At 34.6% G+C, this 26239-nt stretch overlaps 1 protein-coding gene across 7 annotated transcripts in view; it reads left to right on the top strand.

Moving 5' to 3' along the window:
- The window catches only part of LRP1B (LDL receptor related protein 1B), a 670422-nt gene that overhangs the window by 482584 nt on the left and 161599 nt on the right, over positions 1-26239 (top strand). For all 7 annotated transcript variants that reach the window (XM_050339267.1, XM_050339266.1, XM_050339263.1 and 4 more), the window contains 8 exons: positions 3404-3535; positions 4735-4962; positions 7716-7890; positions 8190-8284; positions 12299-12448; positions 21485-21625; positions 23445-23570; positions 24723-24854. In XM_050339267.1, the coding sequence (XP_050195224.1) occupies positions 3404-3535; positions 4735-4962; positions 7716-7890; positions 8190-8284; positions 12299-12448; positions 21485-21625; positions 23445-23570; positions 24723-24854 (1179 nt within the window). The remainder of the gene's footprint in view (positions 1-3403; positions 3536-4734; positions 4963-7715; positions 7891-8189; positions 8285-12298; positions 12449-21484; positions 21626-23444; positions 23571-24722; positions 24855-26239) is intronic.

Raw genomic sequence — 26239 nt, 5'->3', positions numbered from 1 at the left:
TTTATTTTAGAACACGTTATCTGATCTGTCCTAACCTGCGAATTTCCAGGATCCGGTGCTAAAATAATCAGATATAATCAGGTGGTATAAAGATTTTAACTTGCCTGACTACAGCAGGAGGATCTTTGGCCTTATGAAAAGCAAGGCTATTGAAATTGCTGAAAGCGAGCAGAGGATAAGATCTATAGCTGGTTTTAAATATGAGTGGGAATTGATTGTCAGCAATTTAAAAGGACCCTTTTGATGTAACTCTAGTGCATATATTTGAAGGTGTGGGCAGAATTTAATCATGTTGTGCAGCATTAAAGTATAAGATCAAACCTTGTCTCACGAATCTGATGCCATGAAGGGACAGGTTCAATATGAAGTTAATGGGGAGAGTAAGTTGGTCCAGAGTGAATGAGCATTATTGAGAGGTTGTCAGAGTAACTGTTCATTTGTCAGCTGGTGATGGAATGTCTGAGGGGTTTTTTTTAAGGGTTACTGGTCAAGAAAAATAAATGTTTTGTTTAAATAAAATTGGAGAGCAGTCAGGAAGTGATGACAGAGTGACATATGCATGTCTGTGCTCAGTACTGTAAGAGAAATAGAATGACAAGCAATCAGCAGTGGAAATCAATTAAATAATGCAAAAGGCTGGCCACTTGGTGAAAATGCCAGTTCTGTGGGTTTCTATGATCAAAAGGAAAATACATTGCTGGAAATTTTTAGAAAAGGAATAAAGAAGTACAGATACTGAACTGTGGTGCTGTATGAATCCATAGTACTCACACATCTTGAATACCATAAACAAATCATATAAAAATTATTGAGAAAGCTTGACAGGCAGATCAAGATTATGGGAAGGGTTTTGGTCTGAGGACAGGTGGGCTGGTACTGCTTGAAATACAACTTATAGACAGGCTTCTGTATGATGGCAGTCTGTGAAATCATAAATGGCATGGAAAAGGTGAATAAGGAATGGTTACGTTGTTATTCACAACAGTAATAGAAGAAGGCATTAGAGTCAGCAGAAGGAAATAAAAGCCACATTTTGGAGAGTGAAAGCAATAATGTATCTATGTGCCTTCAGGAGAATTATTTTTTATTAGAAAATAAAGAATGGGCTTAGCTGTTATTCAGTGAAAGCAGTATGAATATGAAAGGAATATATAAATATGTGCTGCTAGAAGTAATTTTTAGATTACGGTAGTTTGCTCCCAGAGTTGTTAATTCACGTGGAAACAAACACATCTGCTTTAGAACACTTCTTTTCCCACCAATTCTATATTCCATGCTAAATGAAGGGAAGTGTGAGAGGAATTGTGATGTGAACAGACAGTACATGAATTGTACTGACTCCTCTTCATGGATACTTGGAGCAGACTGGAACCACAACTTCAGTGGATAAGAGCAAAATGCACTACTTGCACTGAAAGACAGGTTGTATTTATTATTTTTAGGCCCTGAATAAATCATTGTCACAGATGACTGTATGCATATACAGAGGCTGAAGTTCCACAGAAAACACTGTTGTGTGTTGTTGGCAAATAAATTAAAGGAAATTCTGTTTTACAAAACATAAGACTAAATTTTAAATCTCGCAGCAACAGTGTTAAAGATGTCAAAAAATTGCAGGAGGTTGAATCACTAGATGGTTTCCTTAGATCCCTTACAACCTAAATGACTCTATGATCTTCACAGTATTGTAAAAACTCTGAGTTATGTTTCCTTACTGATGTATAGTTATATTTATATAATTTGTATTTACTTATATTTACTAGTAGTGCATTAATGATTATTATCTGTGAAGGCTTCTTGAACCTTCTTAACTTCAGTGTTGTTTCCTTAACTTCATGGGTTTTGTCTTCCACACAAACTTGTGAAAAGAGATCACCCCCAATATTCTCGTGTTGTTACTATAGATACAAGAAAAGTGATGTTAAACAAACATCTCTGTGTTGTAGTTTTTGGAAAAGGCAGAATCAAGTGCAGTCATCCCATGAGGATAATGAGGTGTTTAGAGTCTGATAGCAGTCAAAGAAGATATTAAGTCATTAAGCAGCAATAAATATTTTTAAGTTTATTGGGCCAGATGACGTTTTGTCAGAGGTTTAGGAGATCTGACAATAAACTTTTGGGGCAAACTAAAGGCTGGGAGAGTGCTGAGTGGCCTCCAGTGGTGCCAGTGCTTAAAAGGGGCAAAGGGGATGACTTTAAAACAGTAAAACCCTGTGATTTTTTTTTTTTTTTTTAATAGAATCATGATGGAATTTCATTAACCTGTTTAACCAAGGTTTTGAAAGTTCCATCCTTGTCGTAATACTGGTTAGACAAGTGAGTAGTTAAAGGGTCCAGGAGCTGGTGGATAAATTTAAGGAAACAGTGAGGAAAAAAATTGTTCCTTGAAGCAAACTTTGATTTTTGTCTTCAAATTTTAGTGTTTGAGCTAAATTTATTTTGCAAAATCATACATCAGATTTCTCTAATTGTCTAATTACTTGTGTTGCAGGCACAGTGCTGGAGGAATATATTCTAAACTAATTGGTTTTGGTAGTTATAAATTTGTCTTTATGAGTCAGTCATTCCCACTTTCCATCGGTGTTAATTTTCAAAGTTATTTTTTTAGTAAAAGGGGAAATCAACATTGCTTTCTGTTTATGCCTGAAATTTCTCTTCAGCAGTGCTCTAGAGCTATGTGTGTATAATAATGAAGATAATGAGAACAGTTTCAAGGTTTTGTAAGATTAAGAGGGTCTTCTCCAGTCAGCTTTCTTTCTGCTCTTTGAATAAGGTGTGCTAAAATTGATTTAAACAGTGAACTGTAGGAAGCTACTTGTGAAAAACTACCCTTAGGAGAGGTTTTTCTTTAAGAAAAGTAGAAATACTTTGCCATGTCTTTTTTCAAGTTATCTTTGCACGTTAGATTTCCATCTAATATTCTGGCAGAGAGATGAAATTGAGAGGAAACATCGAATTTGCCAAAGTTCATCTCATATTCTAAGCTTTGACTAAGCTTTCATAAAATTAAATCTGCTTTTCAGGTCCTCATCATGCTAACATTTGTTTAATCCAATGTGTCCTTATTAGGAATGTAAAATTCCATTCATTTAAATCTTGTGAATAGGCTGCAAAATTACTATCTTCCTGGGAAAAGTTTATCCAGTGGCTTCATGAGGTTACAATGATAAATGTTGTGGCTGTATTAACAACAACAATAAAAATAAAAATATGTGTTCTTGGGTGAGTTGAATATTAGCCTAGAAAAAGTGTTTAGAGCACAAGCCCAGTTTATCACTGAGGCTGAGTTTGTCTTTAAATAGAATAATTACCACTTTCTCACCAGTGTAGCTCATGCCAGTGTGACAAACCTTAATTCTAAAAGGTGTTTTTACGTTTTTTGTGTTTCATTATTCAATTTTAGCTTCCAATCCATGTGCTGCTAATGAGGGCAGAGGTCCATGTTCACACATGTGTCTGATCAATCACAACAGAAGTGCTGCCTGTGCCTGCCCACACCTGATGAAACTGTCTTTAGACAAGAAAACATGTTATGGTAAGTTTTCCCCACCAAAGCCTGACCATTGTATTGATTTTAGAAGTTTGGACTGGGCAAATTAATCTTAAACACAATCTCTGCAGTGCTTTTTAATGATATGTTTTAAAGGGGTGTCTACTTTTTGAGAGTCAATAACTTATTCTCATAATTGAGGTCTGTGGTGCTTTGATATTTGCTACCACAGCCATTTCTTTGTGCTCCTTATGTGTGTGATATGTTGGCAAAACTTATCTCTGCAAACCAGAAAGCTTTGTACTCTCATGTGCGTCATCCAAAAATTATGAGTCATGTAAGCTAATAACAAAAAGATGCTTAATAGCTTAAATCTCTACCTGTTCTAGAGTTGCCTTGGTTTCGTTTTCAAGGACTAAAAAACGAAGAGTAAATGTTAGGTGTGCAGCCTTGCAGGGAAGTTAAAAAAAAAAAAACAAAACAACACAACAAACCAACAACAATTACAATAAATGCTTTTAAGCTTTAAAAGCCCTCAAAATGTCAAATAATTGTGTGTATTATCTGTAGAACCTTGTACTAAATTACCCTTTTCAGTGTTGATTAACAACGTTTAGGAAATAAAAAAATATGTTGTTGTTTCAAGGATATTGCAGGGGGAGAAAAGTTACTTTTACTGTTCCTCCACAGGCATTTGCTCCAATAATTTAGACTTTTGAGGTTAAAAAGAGAACTGTGTTTTCCCTTTAATGTGTCATCCTTTTTCTTTAGTGAAGATGTAAATTAGAACAATCAGTTTGCCTTTTTGTTCCACGTGTTTGCCTTCCACTGCTTGTACACACCTTGCAAAACTTCCCTGTTACAGTGAGTCCCTGTTCCCTGGAGATACCAAATGTTAGTGTCTGATCTGATGTGCAAGTAAAACTATTTTTTTTGAGTTGACAAGGCAGGGAAAATTTTTTACAAAAAAAAATTTCAGCATTTTTTTCTTACACATTCATGAGATTGTAGCAGTGTGGTAACACCACGTACATCTTCCAGAATTATTATATTTTTCCCGTGATTTTTATGCTCATTACACATTATTTCTCTAGTGTCTCTTGGCTACAGGTTTTCTGGAGATGTTTAATCACTCATATAAACACTATTTACACATTTGTAAAGCGATCTCAAATGAATGACTCGGATTTCTGTTAAAGATGTAAAGAGGATGAGGAATAATTTTTTTTTTTTTTCCCTAACAGAAAGAAAGAAATTTCTACTCTATGCAAGACGTTCAGAAATAAGAGGGGTAGACATAGAAAACCCATATTTCAACTTCATCACAGCCTTCACTGTTCCTGACATCGATGATGTGACGGTCATAGATTTCGATGCTGTTGAGGAACGCTTATACTGGACTGATGTGAAAACACAGACCATCAAACGTGCCTTCATCAATGGGACTGGCTTAGAAACCATTATTTCAAGAGGTAAATGGCATAGCAGTGAAGCAAAAATAATTAATTCTAGGTAAATGTGAGTTGTAAGCATGCTAAAATATGGGCATGCAAGTTCTCAGTCAGTGTACCTTGCACTGGTATTGGATAATTGATCTAAACAATAAGCAAGCAGAATTATTTTCTTTAGGATTCTGGTTCATTTTATTGATTCATAATTCAATTTTATGTAAACAAATTGGGATGTAATTTTAACATTGATTTTCTACAAGATTGAAATGTGTGGTGAAAAAGGGAAATAATATTTTCAGGAGGAGGTAGAAATAATAAAGATGAAAAGCATGAGAAGCATAGTATCCTATCATAGCTTTTCATTGAAGCATTTCCTATGTCCTATGGATTTCCTATGTTCTTCGGCTGAACTCTGCTGACCTAGCAAAGAAATTAGCTCTGTCAGAGCTGTTTTTTCTTTCTAGTCCATGTAGATCTTTCAGCTTTGGCACCACTGGAGAAACACACAGTATGGTAGAATTGTACTTTTGGTAATACTGGGTGTAACAGATTTTTGCTGCACAGAATATGTTCAGAAGTACAGGAATTTAATGAAATATAAAGTCTATACCTGATTGCTGTCAACCCTATGATCAGTAGCTCTGGTATTAAATTGACACAATTCATTGTCCTTGGTAGTGTTTGGTTGATTGTTCATTCAGAATTGACTATCTGAAGGCAAATTTTACTCACTCTGGTTCCCCAACTGTTAAATGTATGTTTGAAGGGGAAAAGGGGAAAAGAAATAACTCAGTTGTGCAAGATCAGACCTTTTCTGATTTTGTGAACAAATAAATCAAGTAGTTTATTATCTGGGGGACTTCAGAAAGTTAATTAAAACTCTGCCCCTTGTGTCACTTTAGAAGAAATTAGTTCTGTATTAGCACATTTTGGGAAATGATTGGACCAATATGGCAATATCCCTATTTGGCTATGCAGATTGATGAATTAATTTATTTTGTGTGGCTAACCTTTTTTTTTTTTCCCCTGCTGTCTCAGAGACAACTTTATTAACAACTAGACATGTTTTCAGTCCCAATAATGAGAACGAGGTTTAGAATGCCTCCTAGAGCTCTTTACATCAGGTATTCCAGAGCCCAACAGAGAGACTTGTTGCTTGCTTTTTTAAATGGTAGTAAAATAAAAACATTGTTTATTATAAAAAATATATAGTGAAAAATAACAGAACTTGTCAAGTAACTTAATGAAACATACTGTGTGTGTTTGTTTAGCAGCATTGTTTCATATTCCTTTTATTATGGTACCTTCTGTGGTAGAATTTTTGTGGGAGTTTTTTTGTTCCAAATGTAGCTTACTATATAAAAGTTTGCAAAATTGTAATTTTCTGGCATATCAAAACATTGTAAATACTGTTTATTATATGTAAACTATCTCATTTGCTTACAGTTATATTTTTATACTTCTTATAAGAACATAAGAAGCTTTGTAAGCACATACAAGTGGGATTCTCACTGGATGAAGTCTTATGCCAATGTCACAAAGATGCCAAAGTCATAGTTTAATCTTTTTAAGAGTATGAAATGCTTATTTTCTAGTTTCTCCAACCAAAAAACCCAGAAGGGCAGGGGATCAGTTTAAAATGGGTCAAGGACTATGTGTTTGGTGTTCCCTGGAGTTGGCAAACTTCCTAATGCCCAGTCACAGCTCAACCTTATGTCCATGCAAGCAATCCACGGCCACATCCACGTTAGTTTGTCAACTATAACAATTCTGTCAGTGAAAATTACCATGTTAAGTTGACAAAAGATGTGTATAAACAATGAACTACAATTAAATCTTTAAATCACCCTTGGCCTGCTCCTTGCCTAGAAAGAGGAGAATCAATATGAACCAGCTCTGTCTCAAGGCAAAGAGACATTGATAACTAGAGCTTGAGCAGTGACTTTATACACAGCATTTTAGGCAGATATTAACATATATTAACATTTCTTTTAATACCTTGCTTAAGAAGACCATCACATTCAAAGAGACTGTGAAGCAACCAAATTGATCATATCATGTTTTACTGTCTTGGTTGCTCAGTCAAAGCCCAAAGTGGGATGGGGAAGAGAATCAGAAGGGTGAAAGTGAGAAAACTCGTGGGCTGAGATAAAAGCAATTTAATAGAAAAAGTGAAAGTTATGAGCACAAGCAAAGCAAAATAAAGAATTCCTATCATCTCTTCCCATCGGCTGACAGATGTTTAGCTGTAGTCAAGAAAGCAGAAAAGTAACTTGGAATCTTCAGAGCTTTCAGAAATAAACCCAGAAAACTACATCAGTCATGTAGCTACTTCTGTGCCATAGGACTGTTCTCTAGACCAGGGGGTTTAATTCAGATCCTCTGTACTTGAGCCTTCCTGGTGCTGATGAAAGAATTAGATTTTTAAACTTCAACATAGCATTGTTTTGGAAAACCACTGAGTAATAAATGCTTTCTTAAGTAGAAAAATACAATGCAAAAGTTCAGCATCTGATTATTATTTTTGGACAATGGATTTTATACTATGAATATTCAGTGTGATTTTCATGTTCATGTTTTTATTTCAAGTGTATCAGACCCAAGAATAAAAATAAAGGTTATTAATTCTTGGCAACTAGTGAATAAATGCATCAGAAGATAATATTGCACAACATTGTTAACAAACTGTAGAAGAAATTATTCTTTCTCTTTCCCCAAGACTGAAAATAATCCAGAAGGAAAATCAAAATAACAACTGCTTTCCCTTTTTGCAGATATTCAGAGTATCAGAGGTCTTGCAGTGGATTGGATATCACGTAATTTGTATTGGATTAGCTCAGAATTTGATGAAACACAAATTAATGTGGCACATTTAGATGGTTCCTTGAAAACCTCGATCATCCATGGAATTGATAAACCTCAGTGTCTTGCAGTTCACCCAGTAAAAGGGTAAGGTATCTGTGGTTTTAATAAATGAATTGCAGTAAAGCTAGTCAAAAGATTCTTCATTCATATTTGGAGTTTGTCCATTCTCTTTTCTCTCAAACTTAAAGCATGCATTTGAAAGACTTTTTACTGAAAATTTCTTACCTGAATACTGGTTCCTTACCAAAACTGTTGATTAAATAATGTAATCACTGGTTGTACATTTTGCTTCCTTCTAAACTGATAAATCTTTTATCTAATGATGCATTAAAAATACTGTGTACACAAAGCAACATTTTAAATATGTTAATTTTCTTCTTCAGTAAACTCTACTGGACGGACGGTAACACAATTAACATGGCAAACATGGACGGCAGCAACAGCAAAATACTCTTCCAGAATCAAAAAGATCCAGTTGGTAAATACCTTGTTTTCCTGTTTCTTTTTTATTTGAGTAACTTTTATAGGCATTGTCTTGAACTGCTATTTCAGTGTACCAGGCTGTTTTTCATTTAATGTATAACAGTGATAAGAACAGACATAAAGTCATGAACAACATTCATGTGATTTTGTGTTTCATAATTTAATATATTTTTGGCCCATTCTAACTGAAATCTACTGTAGTAGTAGTGGATTATTATTAGCTTCCAGAATTACAGTGAACTGAAGGAGAACCCATCTGTATTTCTCAATCTTTATGTCATGGTCAAAAAAAAAAAAAAAAGTAGGGATCGAGTTTTTAATAAGTTATGGATATATGAGAGGATACTTTGACTGCAGATGTAGATCCTTCCTCACCAGAACCCCAGCTGCATGATCAAAAGAGAAATTGGCTGTTAACTTTTCCCATAGAGAAAAAATCAAGAGTTGAAGCATACATTTCCTATAATGGCTTAGCCTTGTTTTTAGTATTTGATAATTCATACAGTTGATGATAAATTATGGCAATTTTTGGAAAAAAAAGTCAAGCTCTCTCTATATGCACTTTTATTTTGTTCAGATCTCTTACTTTAGATAATTTCATTTTTTAGAGAGCTAAAGTGGTTATGTCAATTGTTGATGACTTATTAATGGCCCATCAATAAAGTGATTATATTTTAAAGCTTTTATTTTTTCATAACTGAATATATAAAGCAAGCAGAAGAGAAAATGTTTTAAAGAATTCAATAAATTTGACATAAGAGCAACACGACATGCTTTTAAGACCCTAAATTCTATGATTTTTGTAGAAATTACTTGATAACTGTTTTAGTGTTGTTTTGATTTGCTGTCTATCCACTTGAAGAGACATTTACCTTTTTATCTGAAGAAGAAACAGTGGTAAACCCACAAATTTTAACATGAAGTATAAGCATATTAAATAATAGTAGGACAATATTAAGAAGCATGTGAAATATGAAACATTTGGCACTGAATATTCTGTGATCACAGGTCACAAGGTCCTATATTGCAATCCTTATGGTTTCTCTCCTTGGATTTTTTGAATACTGAACCAAATACTAAGAATGCTTGTTCAAATCCATATATGGACAAGGGAAAAAACTTATCTTCTTTCTGTAGTATTGGATTAACTTTTAAAGCTTTTGAGATCTGATGATAAATATTTTAAATAGGTCATAATCTAAGTCGAAGGTTTTTATTGCATTAAAATGAGATATATCTGTGAAGTGTAGAATATGTACTTTGTAAAGAGTATATATGCATATATGTGTGTGTAGAGGGAAAGCAAAACTTGTACCTGTCTCTTACTGGAAAACTTATTAATTAGTATTATCTTGGCTCACATTTTTTGTCAGTTAGGATGGACATGAAAATAAATTCAGTTGCATGCCTGATGGAAAAATGATCAGTTATACTATAGATCAAATAAGTATTAAGTTTCCAATATCAAACTCTATAATTGAATATAAACAAAATGCCTGTTTCAGTGGTTTAAATTACTCTTACCATTAGTATAAGACATTCCTGTGCTAAGAACAAGAAAACACTGCTGAAGAGACAAAAACCAAGTCTTAAAATCTCAATATAATATTTAATTTCTAACTGAAAAACTGTCTTTCTCCATAAGTGAAACTCTAGTTCATGCAGTCCTAATTTAGAGTGTTTGGGGAGCTCACAAGGTAGATGCAAAAGACAAATATCTGGCTTATTAGAGCTGGATATCCTGATAGTTGATGGGGGTCTTGTTGTCTTGATATGTAATTCGGAATTTGGAGAATGAGGAAGAATTTTCCTGTCTGTGACCTGAAGTAAGCTGAGTAATTTTTTGTGTTTGAGTTCTATGAAGAAAAGGAGATGATTTTTCAATTACAGTATTTTGTGTTATCACCAGGAGTGTATGTAGTTTGGAAAATTTTGGAACTGATACCCTTAGAATGACAGATGGTGTCTTTTATTTTTATCTTAGCTAGTACATACTAGTCTTGCTGGTCCGTTCTGCAGCTCTAAAAGGCTCAAATGCTAACAGCACACATATATTGGTTGACAAAGCAACTGGAGTTCCATTAAACTGGATTCTTAGGAATCCAGAGTTAATGTTAATTTCATACTTTCTTGGGCAGATCATTTGATCACTGGAATTCCCTGAGACCAACATTGCACAATCCTCATGTTCAGATGGACTTTAGCAGCTGGGTCATAATGTTTAAGCCAGTCACCCACAGCAGAATTCATCCTGAGTATCTGTGATACTTATGAATAATAAGTCACCTGTTTTCAGTAGCAAAACCAGGAAAATTCCTGAAAAAAATCTAAACATACTTTGCCTACATTAGAAATAACAAGGGTTGGTAATAGGTGGAAAGTGTTTTGGGAAGAATCATGTGGTAGACCTTACAAGAAGGAGATAAGAATGTTCTTTTTTGTCCTTTTGCTTCTGTGTAATTGCAATACCCACCTGGAGAAACACCAGTTTAATATCTGAAGTAAAACCTGACAAGATAGGATTGTAGTTGCTGTGTAGCTTATATTGACAGCAACTCCATAAAGAGATGTCATCCAGGTGACATCAGTGAGCAGCTGACCGGTAGCAGTCGGGAGTTGCAGCGAATAACAAATGCTGTCCATCTGGGAGTAAGGAAAACTTCATCCCTTTTAACCCATAGGGAGGTTAATCATCAATATTTCCAGGAAAATTCCCTGTGCTAGGCCCAAGTACTGCAAGTGCTGCTTGCCTCCAAGATCCGTGGCACTGTATGTTTGCTTTGAGCGATGCTTGTTGTACAAGCACGAAAATGTGTGTGCAGAGACCCTGAAAGATCAGTCTCTCCTGCAGCCACAACTCCGAATCCTTATCCTCTCCTGAGTGTGTTTTGTTTTCTTCTGGGTGATAAAATTGCAGAGGGGGGCAAAAACATGTCAGTAACTGTAAAGGACCTGGAAAGCTGGCTTTCAGAAGCTCAGAAAGCTGAAACCTTTCGGCCTGTCATGTCAAATCTGTGTAAAGAAGTAGTGACATGATGGCAGCTGTTAAGTGCTGCAGCACAGGGCATTGCTTCCTCCTGTCAGGGTTTTCAAAATACCTGTCCAGTTTACAGGATGGAAGAAGACTACAGTTAAAATATGTAAAGGTTGACCTATGCAGTGAAATACAGTATTTTTTGGCAACTGGCTGCTGGATACATAACATGAATTCTGGGAAAGCTCTGGTACCAAAGCAAATTATTATGGCTTATATTGTCACCATGCCAAGAGTATTTCACTGTAGAAAAATCTCCTGCTACCAGTTCTTGAATGTTTTAAAATCATTATAGAAGTCTGAAATACATCGTCTCTTAGCTCTTTGCTCTTACTTCCAGAAAATTATATGCTTTGTTTAGCGTGGTTACTTTGCAAGTATTTTTATTTCTACAGTTCTCTTGCTTCTCAATCCAAAGAACTGATCATGGGGTCAGTTCACTATGAAGCACAATGGAAATTAACATTATGCATTTATTAAGAATTTGGGTTAGAATTTGGTATTTCAGCATTCTAAGCAGAGAACTGTGCATGTAGGGAGAAAACAGATTTTTAAAGTTCTAAATCACAAAAAGTAGGTTGTTTTCTAAGTCTTTATGTATTAATAATTTTAGAATATAAATGATGTTTCCTGTTTTGCATTTGGTAGTTTTTAATGACCTTGCTTAGGACCTCAGCTTATTCGAGTAATTAATTCTTCGTTACCAGATAATTCTCTTTCATCAGTCAGTTGCTGTTTTGTGTAGATGCTGGAAAAAATACAAGTCACAAATCTTTCTAAAATGTGGGGGTTTTCACTATAAATGCCCAAATTTTGTTTTCTCAAATTTTTTTTTAAGTGTGAGTAGAAAATATAATTGTATGTTGTGTATATATATAGACATTTCCTAAATAGACTTTTATTGTGAAAACAGCTCAACCCTAAATGTATATTATCCATTCAAACCATTGTTAAAGTTGTATGCATTAATTACAGGTCTATCAATAGATTATGGGGAGAACAAGCTTTACTGGATCAGTTCGGGAAATGGAACCATAAATAGATGCAATTTGGATGGTGGCAGTCTTGAAATAATAGAATCAATGAAAGAAGACTTAACAAAAGCCACAGCTTTAACCATTATGGGTAAGTCCAGTGATAATCACTTTTTTTTTTTAGTTATTCAAAGCTAATTAATAATGAAATATAAAAAGCTTAGGGAAGCTATTGTTGGTTTCATGTAAATAATACATAAAGTACATTCACTAGCAAGACCGTATTGTCTGTGAAAAAAGTTCTTTATATTTGATTGAACAGACAGTTTGCAATCTGTGTTGCAAGTATGTGTTTCTAAAGATAGTCTTGCATATATATATATATACATACACACACAGTATGAAGGTAACAGATTGATGGCTTATATTTGCTGTAGTCACTTATAAAGTGTGTTGGAAGGAGAAGGAGCTCTTTTATGCTCTTTATTACTCAGAATTATCTATAACTTGTTTCCTCTGCTGCTCAGATCTTCCTACCTAGTTCAGAATAGCCTTAGTTTGTTGAATTGGCTGAGGCTTTCTGAAGGCTTCTGAATTAATGATTGATGATTTGGATTTTCAGATATCTGCTAATATTCCATGTATTAAATATGTTGAATAAAATATTCCGTTTGTTATTAATCCTCCATTTGCACATTAAAAGGGTTTAGAACGTTCAAAAACACCTATCAAAAAAAAAAAATCAAAAGAACAGTAACATAAGGAAAAATTCCTGAAAAATTAACTAGTTACAGGTTGCTGAATATTATTAAAATATTGCTTCAAGTTGGCTATTTCTCATACATGTCTTCAGCTCTTGGCCCTCGCTGTAGCTGGGGCAGAGTGTGGTAGAAAATTCCAGTCTGACTCAGAATTAATATTTCTGTTATTCTGGAGATAATTTTAGAGCTTTCTGTATTTCCCAAAAATGCTTTGCTGACCTTTGTTTTCTGGTTCAAAAATTATTTAAAGTTGTCTCGGATGTTCCAAAATAAATTTCAGTTGATAAGCAGACTTTTGTTGGGATAGGTGTCTCATCAACTGCCAGAATCTTTTTATGAAGTGTTTTATTTGATTGATTAATTATATAATAACTTTGTATATATGGATAGTGTATTAGTAAAATTTATGCTAAATAAAATCCAAAGACTTCTATGTACATGGTGTAAATTATGTCATAGTGTAAAGTGGTGATTACTAAATTAGATTTATTATGCACACATTTGACCAGCATTGAACTTTAAATGCTGTCAGTGTCTGTTGGAGAAGGGATACTTTTATATCTGCATTCATAAGCACAAGCAAGTTTGGTGTCAGAAGGAGTCACGAATGTTAATACATACAAATTGTCTTTCATTGATTGGATTGTGACTAGAAATGGATTGAATAAATGACCTTTACTCTGGGGAGCTGTTGGAAGTCTTTAATAGGAGACGTAAAGAGTGTTTGTTCATCCTGTCACTGAGATGACTGTGGTTATCAAGTCTTCATCTCTGATTCACAGAACCTACAACAGTGATGATCTATTTGGGATATGGAACAAAGAGATTATAGCAATCATGTAAAGAAGAATGTTTCATGATTGTTTGAATTTTTGCAGGTGTGGAGATGGAAATTTCTCTGCTGCATAGTTTTTACATATCTGTACCTCTACAACCCATAGTTTGGGATGCTTTGTTTTTATGGGTGATGACAATTCTTCCTACTCAAAAATATTAAAACTTCTGGTTTGGGGTTTTACCTTTGTTTCAGAACCATAGGTGTGCCAAACTGCATTATGACATTGCAGTATGACTCCATACATAAATCTGCTGGAAAAAAGTGCAAACAAATACAGTTTTATCAACAGTACTGTATGCTGATTGAAAAACATGAAAAGTTTCTGTTCTCATCCAACCCATATGTTTTCATGTTGTGGAAAACACTGTGGCATCGTAAATGCCATTTATTTTCCCGACGTGCTGGTGCCTTTACATGTGTTTCTCATAGGCAGCTTCTGTGCATGTGAAATGGATCAGAACAGAAAATTCATTCCTATATGAAGCAAGTTAACAGATCTGTAATGGATAAATGGTCATAACTAATAATATATAAATAGAGAAGAATGACTGTTTTGTTCTAATGTAAGATTTAACACAATAGTGTGTGAAAATTTAGTACCCCTGCTGATCTGTTTGCCTGCAAGTTTAATAGGAGGCTTTAGCAGGTAAATCACAGTAATTGCAATGTTTATTGAATCCTTTTTGCTCCATTTCCTAAATTTTCTTGACTGCTTTTATCTAAAAATACAGTAAACACAACTAAACAACATGAATTGAATGAATGTTTCTTCTCTATGAATATACTAAGCTTTTTTTTACTATTTGAATTAATCAGTGACTGAAAACAGATACAATACCTGTGCCCAAATTTTGTAGAATTTAGGTTCCACTCATTGCCAGAGAGTCCTGTATTCTTCTGCTGTCTTTTCCACTTTTACTGTCTTTTGCATTTGTTTTCTCCCCAGCTAAAAGCAGTATTTTGGACAACTTATATTTTTTGTTTCTTTATTTTAGTGTATGATCATGTCATATTGTTGGGTTGTGTTTTCATGGGGGTAGAAAGAGAAGGTAGAGTTCAGTATTTTGAGAGTCCCTTTTTACAGTTTGTCACCAGGTCAGTTGTCGATCATCTGAATCTTTGTTGGACTAAAGAGTTAAATCAAGGAAATGCTGCAGAGAACCTCGGTGGTTTTAGGGGATGGGTAGTGTGATCTGAAATTTGCCAGAAGAATTGTTGGAAAAATTACTGAGTTTCTGATAAATTTACTATACCAGTGATCTCTTGAAGCACCTCAGTTATTGCTTCTGCAAATTTTTTAGATGGTTGTGAAGCATCTTCCTCAACCATCAGTGTTCTTGTCAGAAAGCACGAGCTCCCAGAGACACCCAAGGAGAATCCTACAGTCTGTGTCAAAAGCTAGTGCCTTCTGTTCCCTGTCTGGACAGACTTTTGCACAGAAAACTAACAGATCTTCTGCCAATTTCCAGTGGGTTTTGCTGTATCTTATAATTGACATGCCAGAAGATTTTTCAGAACTATAAAAAAAAAAGTGATGAGGTTTGGCCCGAGATTTTTTTTGTTTGCCTTGGTAATTTCTGTGCTGTTCTGATCTTAGATTCTGCCAATTTCAAAATGGGAAATGAAAGGAGAGCAGGCATTTTGTGGTTATGTTCTGTGACATGAACTCAGTGGATACTGCAACTGAGTCAGTACAGTTTTGGGTTTGCTTTTTAATATAACTTATGGAGTGGTTCAGAGCTTCACCAGGCAATGATGATTCTCCTTTAGTTCTACCCCTCAATCTCCTCATTGTTTTTATTGCTTTCAATTCCTCTGTTTTAGTGTTGCAGTTTAGCTGTTGTAAACCATTTGGAAGTTACCACTACTCTTTCAGATGTTTGCTGTTGTTTAGTCCTTTCCAGGCTCTGTTTAACATTTTTCTATTATTATATTCTTTACTGGGAGCTTATAGAAGGTAATGGTAAGACATGAAAACATAATGTTAGCAAACAAGCTGGTGCCAAAATAGCTGTCAGGTTTATCCTTAAGGGAAAGGGAAACAAGATATATAATTCACATCTTTCTGTATTTTGGTTCTTTCTTTTATTGGTTTTCAACTCAGTAGTGTCAGTCATCCTTCCTTTTCCATATGCTGAGCAAAATTCCTAGTCTTTTGGTGCCTGCTTTTGCTACATTGTTTTGAGCATGATGTAGATGTGATGAAAATTATATTCCACTTGAAAGTAAAGCATTTGAATATATACAAAATTACCATTTTTCCGTGCAGTTAATCATACAAAAAATGCTTTTACTGTTGCCATTCTCTATTACAAAGCAGTTGCTGTAAATCCATGAAGACATATTTGCTTTGCTGTTCTTCCCACTTTTTCTTCAAATACACATTCACTATGTGAAGTGTCAATGCATGCAACATCAGACATTTTTTGTCAATCTATCATTAAAAAGCACGTGAATGCTCTGTCTAGTACCTCCCACTATTTAATGTCTTACATTTGGTCAGTGGTAACTTTCTTCTGCTACTATGTTAGTTTTCCATTTTATTTTCTTCTAAAACCTCTGGAGTTCATTCTGGTATTTCAGAAGCTTATCTGATTCACAGCACCCTATACCCTGCATAATTTTCAACACCTGCTGCTGACAACATTTACAAGTTGATATTAAATATATCCACTGCTTTGAAATTCAAGATGTTCCATGTGAGAGAATCTCTGATTTTCTTATACAGTAAAGCTCTTTTCAATGATACAAAAATGCTTCCTAAACTTGTCTTAAGGTTTGAGTTTAATGTATCATTTAGTAACTGGTTTTAGCAGTTTTCCTGGTAGCCAATGTCTTGAATGTGATCAAATCATAAAGATACATTTGGCATTCTGCATGGAGTCTCTTCTCCTGCCTTCCAAGTTACTCAGTGAAAATGGTTCCTGGACTGTAACTGAAACTGTTTGGAAATTTACCTTTGTGATGAGAACTGTGTTTCTGGGTTGGTGAGCAGAGTCATTATATTACAAGATTTGAATTGCAAAGGAAGTAACAGCAATATCTGATGTGTTTCCAAACTGGGGTGTTCTTTCTTGAATGATATATGGCTCTGAATCATAATCTGAGCATTGCTTAGTATTGATTAGTTACTGTAAGTTTTTGGCTGAGAAGAAGTGGATGCTGAAGACTTCTGTCAGCAGTTTTGTTGGAGGCATTTGATTGGATTTTGTATCAGGTCCTCACAGAAATACAATTTACACAAACCCACAAAATTCATCTCATATCTCTGAAAAGTAGGAATATGATGTAGATTGTGTAGACTGTATAATGAGGATATAATTTGTTGTGGATTGGTTGGGTTTTTTAGTATGAAATAGAATAACTTCAAGTAGTGAATGATTTTATGTGTAAGTGCTATTTCTGTTGAAATTCATGTTAAAAAAATTCCATCAGCAATACAACAAAATCAGATGTACATAATAGCTTTTCAATGGGTGTTCAGGTATTAGAACAATGCCTTTTGAACACAAACTATATATAATATAACCATCAAGGTGTATTATCAAGCAATCAAAACAGAAAGCAACAATTACAGTATTTCATTTTAGACAGAAAATGTGGGTTCATATTTCCAAAATATATTCATGCTGACATTTACTTTTGTCATGTAGTTAGCTGATACACTGGTTGTTTGACTTTCGTTTTATCCTAAATAATGTTTCAAAAGTAACACCAGAAAGCTTTTTCCAGTAACTCAAAGGGTGGGAGCTGTGACTTTGCTGGATGTAATTGCAAAGTGAAAGGGGCTGCTTAGATCAGGAAACTTCAAATACACACACCTTAATTTTCCAAGTCATCAGTCATCTAATTGCCATAACTCCATTCATTACATTACCATTAATATGTGAAATATATCCAGGCAATTTGCCCAGTTTTAAGTGCAGTACATAGTTGTCTTCCATAAATACTCAAACCACCATTAATGAAAACTAATGGCCCATCAAAATTTGCATTCAGAGAACTGCTTGAAATCTCCAAAGGACTGTCCACAATGCTGGTGTAGCAATTTTTGGCATTTGAAATTGCTGTTTCCCAATATGTTGCCGTGCTTAATGCTAATTAACCAACAGAATGGATAAATACAACTATTTTAATATATATTATAACCTAGTTTCAGCAACAGGATTGTAATTAGTGATCAAACAACACTCTTATTAGCATAATCAAGCACATAAATGTTTGATATTTGAAGGTTCAAAATAGTGTTGTTCCTTTTCTAGTTTGTAGAGCAAGTTGTCTTTATGCTAAAGTCAAGTGGGCTTTTGTTTAAAACATCTACTATATTTTAAAATTAATATAGAAATAGATTAATTCATACCAGAAATCGTAGATGAGTTATCTACTGACAGAATATATCAAAAATGGAGAGAGAAAGCCAAATTTTGCTTAGAATTATTGTCAAAAATCTCTATGTAACATGTTGGGGTCTTTTTGGTATGCGACTTGTGTATGTTGGCCACCCAGCAGAGTCTGAACAACTAAAAGATGCATTTTTTTAGGTCTTAGGGCATAATTTACCACTCTTTTAGCAGATAGTCATAAGAGATTTGACCTCAAAGTGTCTTTACTTCAGAATTCGTGGAGGTGGGTTTGGTGGTTTTTTTGGTTGATTTGTGTTTTTTTAGTTTAGTATTTTCTTTGGTTTGGTAATAGTTTTTATTTTTTGGGAATTGTTTTTGTGGGGTTTTTTTGTGGTTTTTTTGGGGGGAGAATTTTGTAGGGTTTTTTTTTTCCAGTATACCTGAAAAGTCAGGATTTGCATGAACCTTCTCATTTAATTCTCCTCCTCTATCCTTGTCTCCTAAAACTCATAGTGCATCATAAAGCCTCTGTGCTAAAGAAGAATAAACAGTTAATTCAGTAAGATTTCATAAGCTACATTTTTATTTAAATCTTTATCCAGGTGTGGGGTTGCCAAGGGTGGAAGAAGAAAATAAAATAATAATTTTGAGAAGTATTTTCAGGATTCACTGATGAATTGTTGTGATTTGTCCTTTTTAAGGGCATCGGTCATGTAGGAGACTACTCCACCTCTGTAGGCACAGTCAAGTACATTAAGGATTATTAAAGGGTTTATCCAGTGCTGTTTCTTCTGTCATGAAAGGAGAACAACTCTCTGATGTGAAATGTCTGACATCATTGATGGAAATTGTTTAGATCCTGTTAACTGTTCCTGAAGATGTGGTCTCATTGAGTATCTCAGGAAGAGGAACCTGGTGGAACATTCAGCTGCTCATATAGAAGTGATTTTGACTCTGTGCTAACAACAAAAGGAAGAAATGAAACTATTTGTGGTGTACATAATTATTGCTTATTGAACTTCTTGATTAAGCACATGCCATGCCTTCAGCTCTTGGTAAAACAATACAACAAGTTGGTTTTTGGGGGTCTCGTTGCTTTCCTTTGCCAAAGGAGACGGGCAAGTCAGCCAATGTCAGGTGTTGAAACCATGGCCAAAGTTTGTGTTTTGCACAAAACATTAAAGAAGTGCCCAAAAGTATTTAGTGGGCCATTCTGATTCGTGGTCAAATAGAGGTTGTGAAGAATGAAAACTTCTTCACACACAAATATTTAATTTAAAATGTCTAGACCATTTGGATTGGGTGTTACCATCTAAAGGAGAGGAAAAAAAAAAGTCCAATTCCCATATGTCATGTATGGGTTATAGCACAGAGTCACTTTTCTAATCTTATCTTGCATGTGCCTTTTTGTTATAATTGACATCATCAAAATTGAGTGCGGGAAATTTTTGTTCTAAGGAGTTTCTGATAAAGGAATGATCAGATGCAATCTACTACTAATTGGCTGATATCACACAGTGATGTTTTTACTCAGTCAATTCTAGTACCTTTGCGTGCATAGGGTGATAGATTTTCTTTAAATTTTACCCAAATTTAAATTGAGAGTTCCATTTGTGTCTCCAAATCTTAATATTTTCAATCTGTAGACTGTGGTCTTATCATATACCTGTGAAGAGTTTACTTTTTTTTTTCCTTGATATTTTCACAGTGTTTCTTTTCTGCTGTAACTTTTTACAGTTACTGCAGTGGAAATTATTTTTTTAGACCTGCAGTTTCTGTCTTGAAACACTCAACTGTGTGGCTCTATGAATTAGTTATTGAAAAATTAAAACTGCAGCATTGGCAAAAAATTTCATTTAACTGAAAATAAATTTAGGTAAAAGTGAAATTAATACGCAATATTTGTTGGGAACACAGTGTTCCTGGAGGTTAAAAGTTTTCAGTCTACAGCTTTACTTTTGGTTCATCTTCTATAATAACTTTTTCTGTCTGAAATTAAAATGCTGGTGATGTTTAACTTGCAATTATACAGACTTGCCCCATTTAATTGTTTCATTTAGATGTTTAAAAGATACGTAGCTATTTTAAGGATAAAAATAAGTAATATTCATAATTTTTGTGCAGGACATAGCTCTGAGATTGTATCTCACAGTAGTTAATAATGTAGTCATGAGTGAAATGTTAACTTACTGCAGGGCAGTATTTTGTCAGTAACCCAAAAAAATGTCCTGTTCATGTACTACCATTACATCATTCCGGTTTGAAAATACACGTAACAAACCCAAGACAGAGTTGAAATCAAATCACTGCTATAATTTCTTTTCCTTCTTCTCTTTTCCTATTTGTAATTAATTGAACACACAAGAATTATGTTGTGTTGCCCCTGAGACTGTTGGTCAAGCTGGTCTGAGGTAATATGGGGTTAAAGAGAAACTGATAACCCACAATGAGCTGGAAGGGGGTCATGGTAGGGTCGAAGTCTTGTGAAGAGAGTAAGGACTTGGGGAGGGGTTTCTGGCACTCGAATAAAATGAGAAACAGAGACCAAGAAACTTGTTGTGGGATGTGAAACATTTACTAATGTTGGAAAAGATCTTTAAGATCATCGAGCTGAACAGTTAACCCAACTCTACCAAGTCCACCACTAAACCATGACCCCAAGCACCACATCTGCTTGTCGAGCTGGAACACTGAGACCATCTCATCGTACATCTGTGTGGACTCCAGAAAGGAAGACTCATGTGACAAGGACAATCAGAGTTTCACTGAAGTTTGAGTTTGGTATCAAACCTCTGAAACTTTAATTCTGAATCACTGGGAGGCAGAGCCTGATATGAATTTTTTTTTTGGTGATTTCTTAGTTACCGATTGTAATTTGTTTTTAATGAAAAATGTGTTTAAGCATTACAAGCAATTTTGTTCGCTTGTGAAAATGAATTTCTTCCCTAAAGTCACTAGAATTTCCATGTATATGTGGAAAATGAGGCATTTTAATTTAGGATTTTCTATATCAGTAGCCTTAAATCAACAATTATCGCAGCAAAAGTGGAATTGGTGAAGACTGTTTTCATGTCTGCAGAATCTTAACAACCCACAATCTTCAGATTCTCTCTATAACCTCTTAAAGCAATTTTCCTTAAAATTGATCCAAGAATTAACCTCAGAAACTTTTTTCCACCTTAGGCTTCAACCATATGTAATTTGCTAGTGATCCTTTTGATTTCTAAAATTTGAAAATTTTACAGATAAAAAGCTTTGGTGGGCAGACCAGAACTTGGCTCAGATTGGAACCTGCAATAAAAAAGATGGAAGAAACCCAACTGTCCTGAGAAACAAAACTTCAGGTGTTGTACACATGAAAGTGTATGATAAAGCAGCACAACAAGGTAGGTTACATTTTAAATATGTTTAACCAACCTTTAGAGTGCACAGTATCTGTTCTCGTGTTATTCTCCAAATGTGGCTAGAAGAAAATAATACTACTTTCATTATGGTTCAGTGATAAAATACATTGTATTGGTAAAAATACTTTGTTTTAAAATAAATTATGGAATATAATAGGATAATTGAATGAACATATCTGCCTGATGTATTTTAATTTATCTAATGTTCACACTATAGTGAAGTTTGAAGTTCTTTTAGAGAGTTTTAAATTTTTAGTCAGAAAACAGGCTTAGCATGTGTACTCAACTCAAATTATTGAAATTTTAAGTGAAGTATTATGAGAGAATTCATTAATATTCTTCATTATCTATTTTGAAACATGGTTTAATTCATCTAAGTTGACAGAATTGACAGTAATCAAAAGTGAGGCAGCAGAAAAACGGAGGGGGGTAATTTTTGTAGTTTGGTGTCATGCTCACAGTTTTATGAATTTGGAGATTGGTGATGAAAACATTTGTGAGTTGCTTTCAGAAGGAGCTTATTTCTGATTCCAGTTACTAAAAGTGATGAGGGTGGAATCTATGAAATGAATTATTTCATTTTATTGTGGGCTCCCCATCCATGGAGATGTTCAAGGCCAGGTTGGACAGGGCTCTGAGCAACCTTGTCTAGTGGAAGGTGTCCATGCCCATGGCAGGAGAGTTGGGAGGAGATGAGCTTTAAGGTCCATTCAGACCCAAACCATTCTGGGATTCTATGATTTTGTGGAGAAGCTTCCAGAAGAACACAGGGTGGTTTCTGCAAAAAGTAGTCTATAAATGGAGCGCATCCAGTTCCCCATTAAGCACTTCTGGGAACATTTGCCCTTTTACCTAATCTGGGAAACACAAAAAGTGCTTTGCTAGCCTGACCCTTAGCTTTAAGTGTGATGGAACAATTAATAATACAAACTTAGGCATTCTGTAATGTTTCTATCAATTTAAAATGCTTTAATTCCCAACCATGGAGACATACAAATAGCTCATAGGTGCCTGAATGTGTAGCAGTACTGGGTGCCTGCTGCATAGAAAAAGCTTCTGTGATTTTAGGTGAAGAAATGTTTTCTACTTCAAAATTAGGAATGCAGAAAGAAATGTGACAAGTTGCTCTCTGATTCTTGTGGGCTTGATAACTTGTAATCAACTAATTCCTTGAATGTCTTAGTGGATTTCGATGTTTCTCCATAACTCATTCTTCAAATTTCTGATCTGTGTTTAGTGTGTTGTGTATTATGTTTGCTATAAATCTTATTTAAATCTTTTTTTAAAATGTTCATCTATTACTTAAAAGTAAATATTGTATTAAGTAGTAGGAGCATGGATTTGTGGGATCACTTCATAATGTATCTTAAATATACTGAAAAATGCTGCTCATGAAGATAACAAGGTTAATATAACACTTGATGAATGAATAAGGTATGATCAATGATCTGCTCATGATCTAGAATAAGATAGACCTTCTAGACTAATGTCAGTGAGATTTCATTGTTACCAGTCCAAACTTAATGTATTTACAGGTTTTTCATAACCTTTTACTTTAAAATAGGCAGGTTTTTTAGAGAACTGAGTTATTTTATAATCTGAAGGAAAATGTGTGGATAAAATGCTGCAGATGTGAAGCATGGAAGGGTGTATGAATATATGAAACACGTTATGCATATCTCAATTTTTTCAAGAAGTTAACTGAACAAAATTTTATTTTGGTAATAATAATATATCAGTGACAACACTCGTTTTTAGTCAAGTTTTGCTTCCTCTTGTCTCTTCTCCCACCGCGTTACAGGCAGCAATTCCTGTCAATTAAACAATGGTGGATGTTCCCAGCTTTGCTTACCAACATCAGAAACCACCAGGACTTGTGTGTGTACAGTGGGCTACAACCTTCAGAAAAACCGCATGGCTTGCAAAGGTAAAAGTATTGCCTTCAGTATTTATTTTAATTAGCTCAAGTTTTATGGGAACGTTGTAATGAGTAAATAAACTTCATTTATTTGCTTCAAGTTGAATAACTATACTTAATATGCCTGATTGAAGCAGGAACAGAAGAATGTCTCTTGTGGTGAGGACAGAATTAAATTCAGCTTTTAGTTGCATTATTCAGTACTGCACAGATTTTTGTGGAAACTCAGACCATTTGAGCCATTATTAATGGCAGTAAATATTTGCTCAAGGTCATATACCTTATCTTTAAACTAAATTATAGGCTACTGTATCTGAATTGTTGGATATCTCATCCTATTGTATTGCTCTTAATATAAAGTGAAGGCTGAATTTTTTAATTAATTTTTTTTATTAAACTTTTGTCCATTTGAGTTGGCAAAAAATAGCTTGCATAGCTTACAGACAAAGCCTTACTTTGTGCCTGAATAATACAAAACAACCTTATGGTCAAGGTGCCTTATAGCTTTATAAACAGAATATTATTTGCTCCCATTTATTAGGACTAAGTAATTCCTGAGAATTACTACATAACAAGGCCTCCACACAGTAACATTTATTCCTGCCTAATAGAAATAGGTGCATATGGAGTGTGATTAATCTAACATGAAAGTAGACATTTAAAAGTCATCAACTGCGCTGGTCATCAAATACACAGTGATATATTCTTCTCTTCTCTGTAAAGGAAATGTACATGACTGAGGGTGAGGTGAATTGCATGCCTCAAAAACAATTTACAGTCCCACTTTCCACAAGTTTTTTAAAATTGTCTCTTGCTGAATAAGTACAGAAAGTACAGATATACACTGAAAATATTCTTACATCTCTTATTATTAAAAAAAAAAATTAAGTTTTAATTTTCATTACTGATAATTACCTGATTATAAGGTGGTGTTCAAAATGGACAGTGATTCCCTTCTCTTTATAAGACAGCGTTTATCATTTAATTAGAAATGCACCATCATAACTCATGGATGTTTCTTTCAAAGAGATAGAGTTATCAATTTGGAAAACAATGGAGCAGTTATTGGAAAACTATGTCTAGTGCATGTTAGCTCCTCAAATCCTGCTAATTGAGAAAGTCTTTACTTTGCTCTCACTGGCTACTTTATCTTTCCCATAGGTATCGAATCGTTTCTCATGTACTCTGTTCATGAAGGAATTAGAGGAATCCCTCTTGATCCAAATGATAAAATGGATGCTTTAATGCCTATATCTGGGACTTCATTTGCTGTGGGCATAGACTTCCATGCAGGTAAATATTAGGTGCAATTTGTTGTATGGATGGTAAAAATTGTATATTGTTCTCATGAATGAAATAACCTTCCGTTTTCAAACCTTCCAAGTTGTTACATCTGCATTTAAAAGAATTAGAAGTTGATTATGATACAGTGTTAACCAAAGAGATTTTGCATTTTACACTAAATATGAAAACATACATTATTCATATGTAGATTGTGCTGGCAGCACTAGCTGCTGTTTTTCAGTGGAGTCATCACTGAGAACTCGAGTAGGAGACTGGTGGTTTTACAGAAAGTGGTCATCAGTCTGTAGGAAAGCAGGTTTCAATAGTTCTTTTTTAACAGAAAACGGCTTGCTCCTGTTATGCCATTTTTTCCATGGAATTTTCTTAGTCCTATGTGTTGTTGCCAGCAGGTGGTTTTGACAACTGAGTTGGAATAGTTTAGTTCCTGTCCAGCACAGCTCAGCCACTTCCCTGCAGGGTACAGGCCAGCTCTGTATCTGTTTCTTCATTCTAGAGGCAGGTAGTCTGACAGCCTGAGGAACAGGCATTTCTACCATTCCACCCATAGGAGGATTTTATTGGCGATTTTACATCTTGTATTTTTTGGGTTGGGATTTTCCTTTAGCATAGTCTACTTATAAGATGTGCGATCCTACTTTAAAGAGTTTTATTTGGCCTTCACTAATCAATATCAAACTAATATTTTGGAATAATAGGGGTTTTTTTGGCTTTTGGGAAAAAGGAGATTTGAGGGGGGATAAAACTGAGTGAGGTTTTCCAGCCTGCCTATGATCAGTTACAGCACAGGGAACATGAACACACTTGACAGTGACAAATGCATTATGAAACATGGATGTAAATAGTGTGCAGCAGTGAAATCACAAGGGGATAGTGGGTTATAAAAAGTTATAATACAGCTTTTAACTGCATTTCAGCTTAAAACCCAACTGTTTTTCTCATTTTGATATATTACATTGAATTTTATAAATTCACTCCTAAAACCTCAAATATGATTCAGAAGGCAAGTGGAGGTACTTTCAGATTTCTTCTTGGGGTTGTTTTTTTTTCTCCACTTAGCGAATGTTTCTTCATTTCTTTCTTATTCAGGAAGCATTCCCAAATTTTGATCTACTCTCAGTAATGTTTAGATATGCAAAGTGGCTAAAATAGATTAACATATGCAGAAAGTATTACATAATAAAAAGGCTTATGGCAACGTTTTTTGCAGACATGAACGAGCTGGAAGATACATGCACCTTTTTTCAGCCTGTGTTTTGATACTTCTAAATTCTAATTAAAGAACTAAGAGTAGTTTTGACCCTTGGACTCTTCAGAGGCAATGGAGGAGTAGGGTTGCCAGTGTTTTTTTTAAGACACAGGTTTATAAAACAGAG

Source organism: Myiozetetes cayanensis, unplaced genomic scaffold (genome assembly GCF_022539395.1).
Source record: "Myiozetetes cayanensis isolate MyiCay16 unplaced genomic scaffold, myiCay2020 scf9, whole genome shotgun sequence".
NCBI lineage: Eukaryota > Metazoa > Chordata > Aves > Passeriformes > Tyrannidae > Myiozetetes > Myiozetetes cayanensis.
The sequence above is the reverse complement of the archived record's forward strand: the minus strand, read 5'-3'. Positions and strand labels throughout refer to the sequence as shown.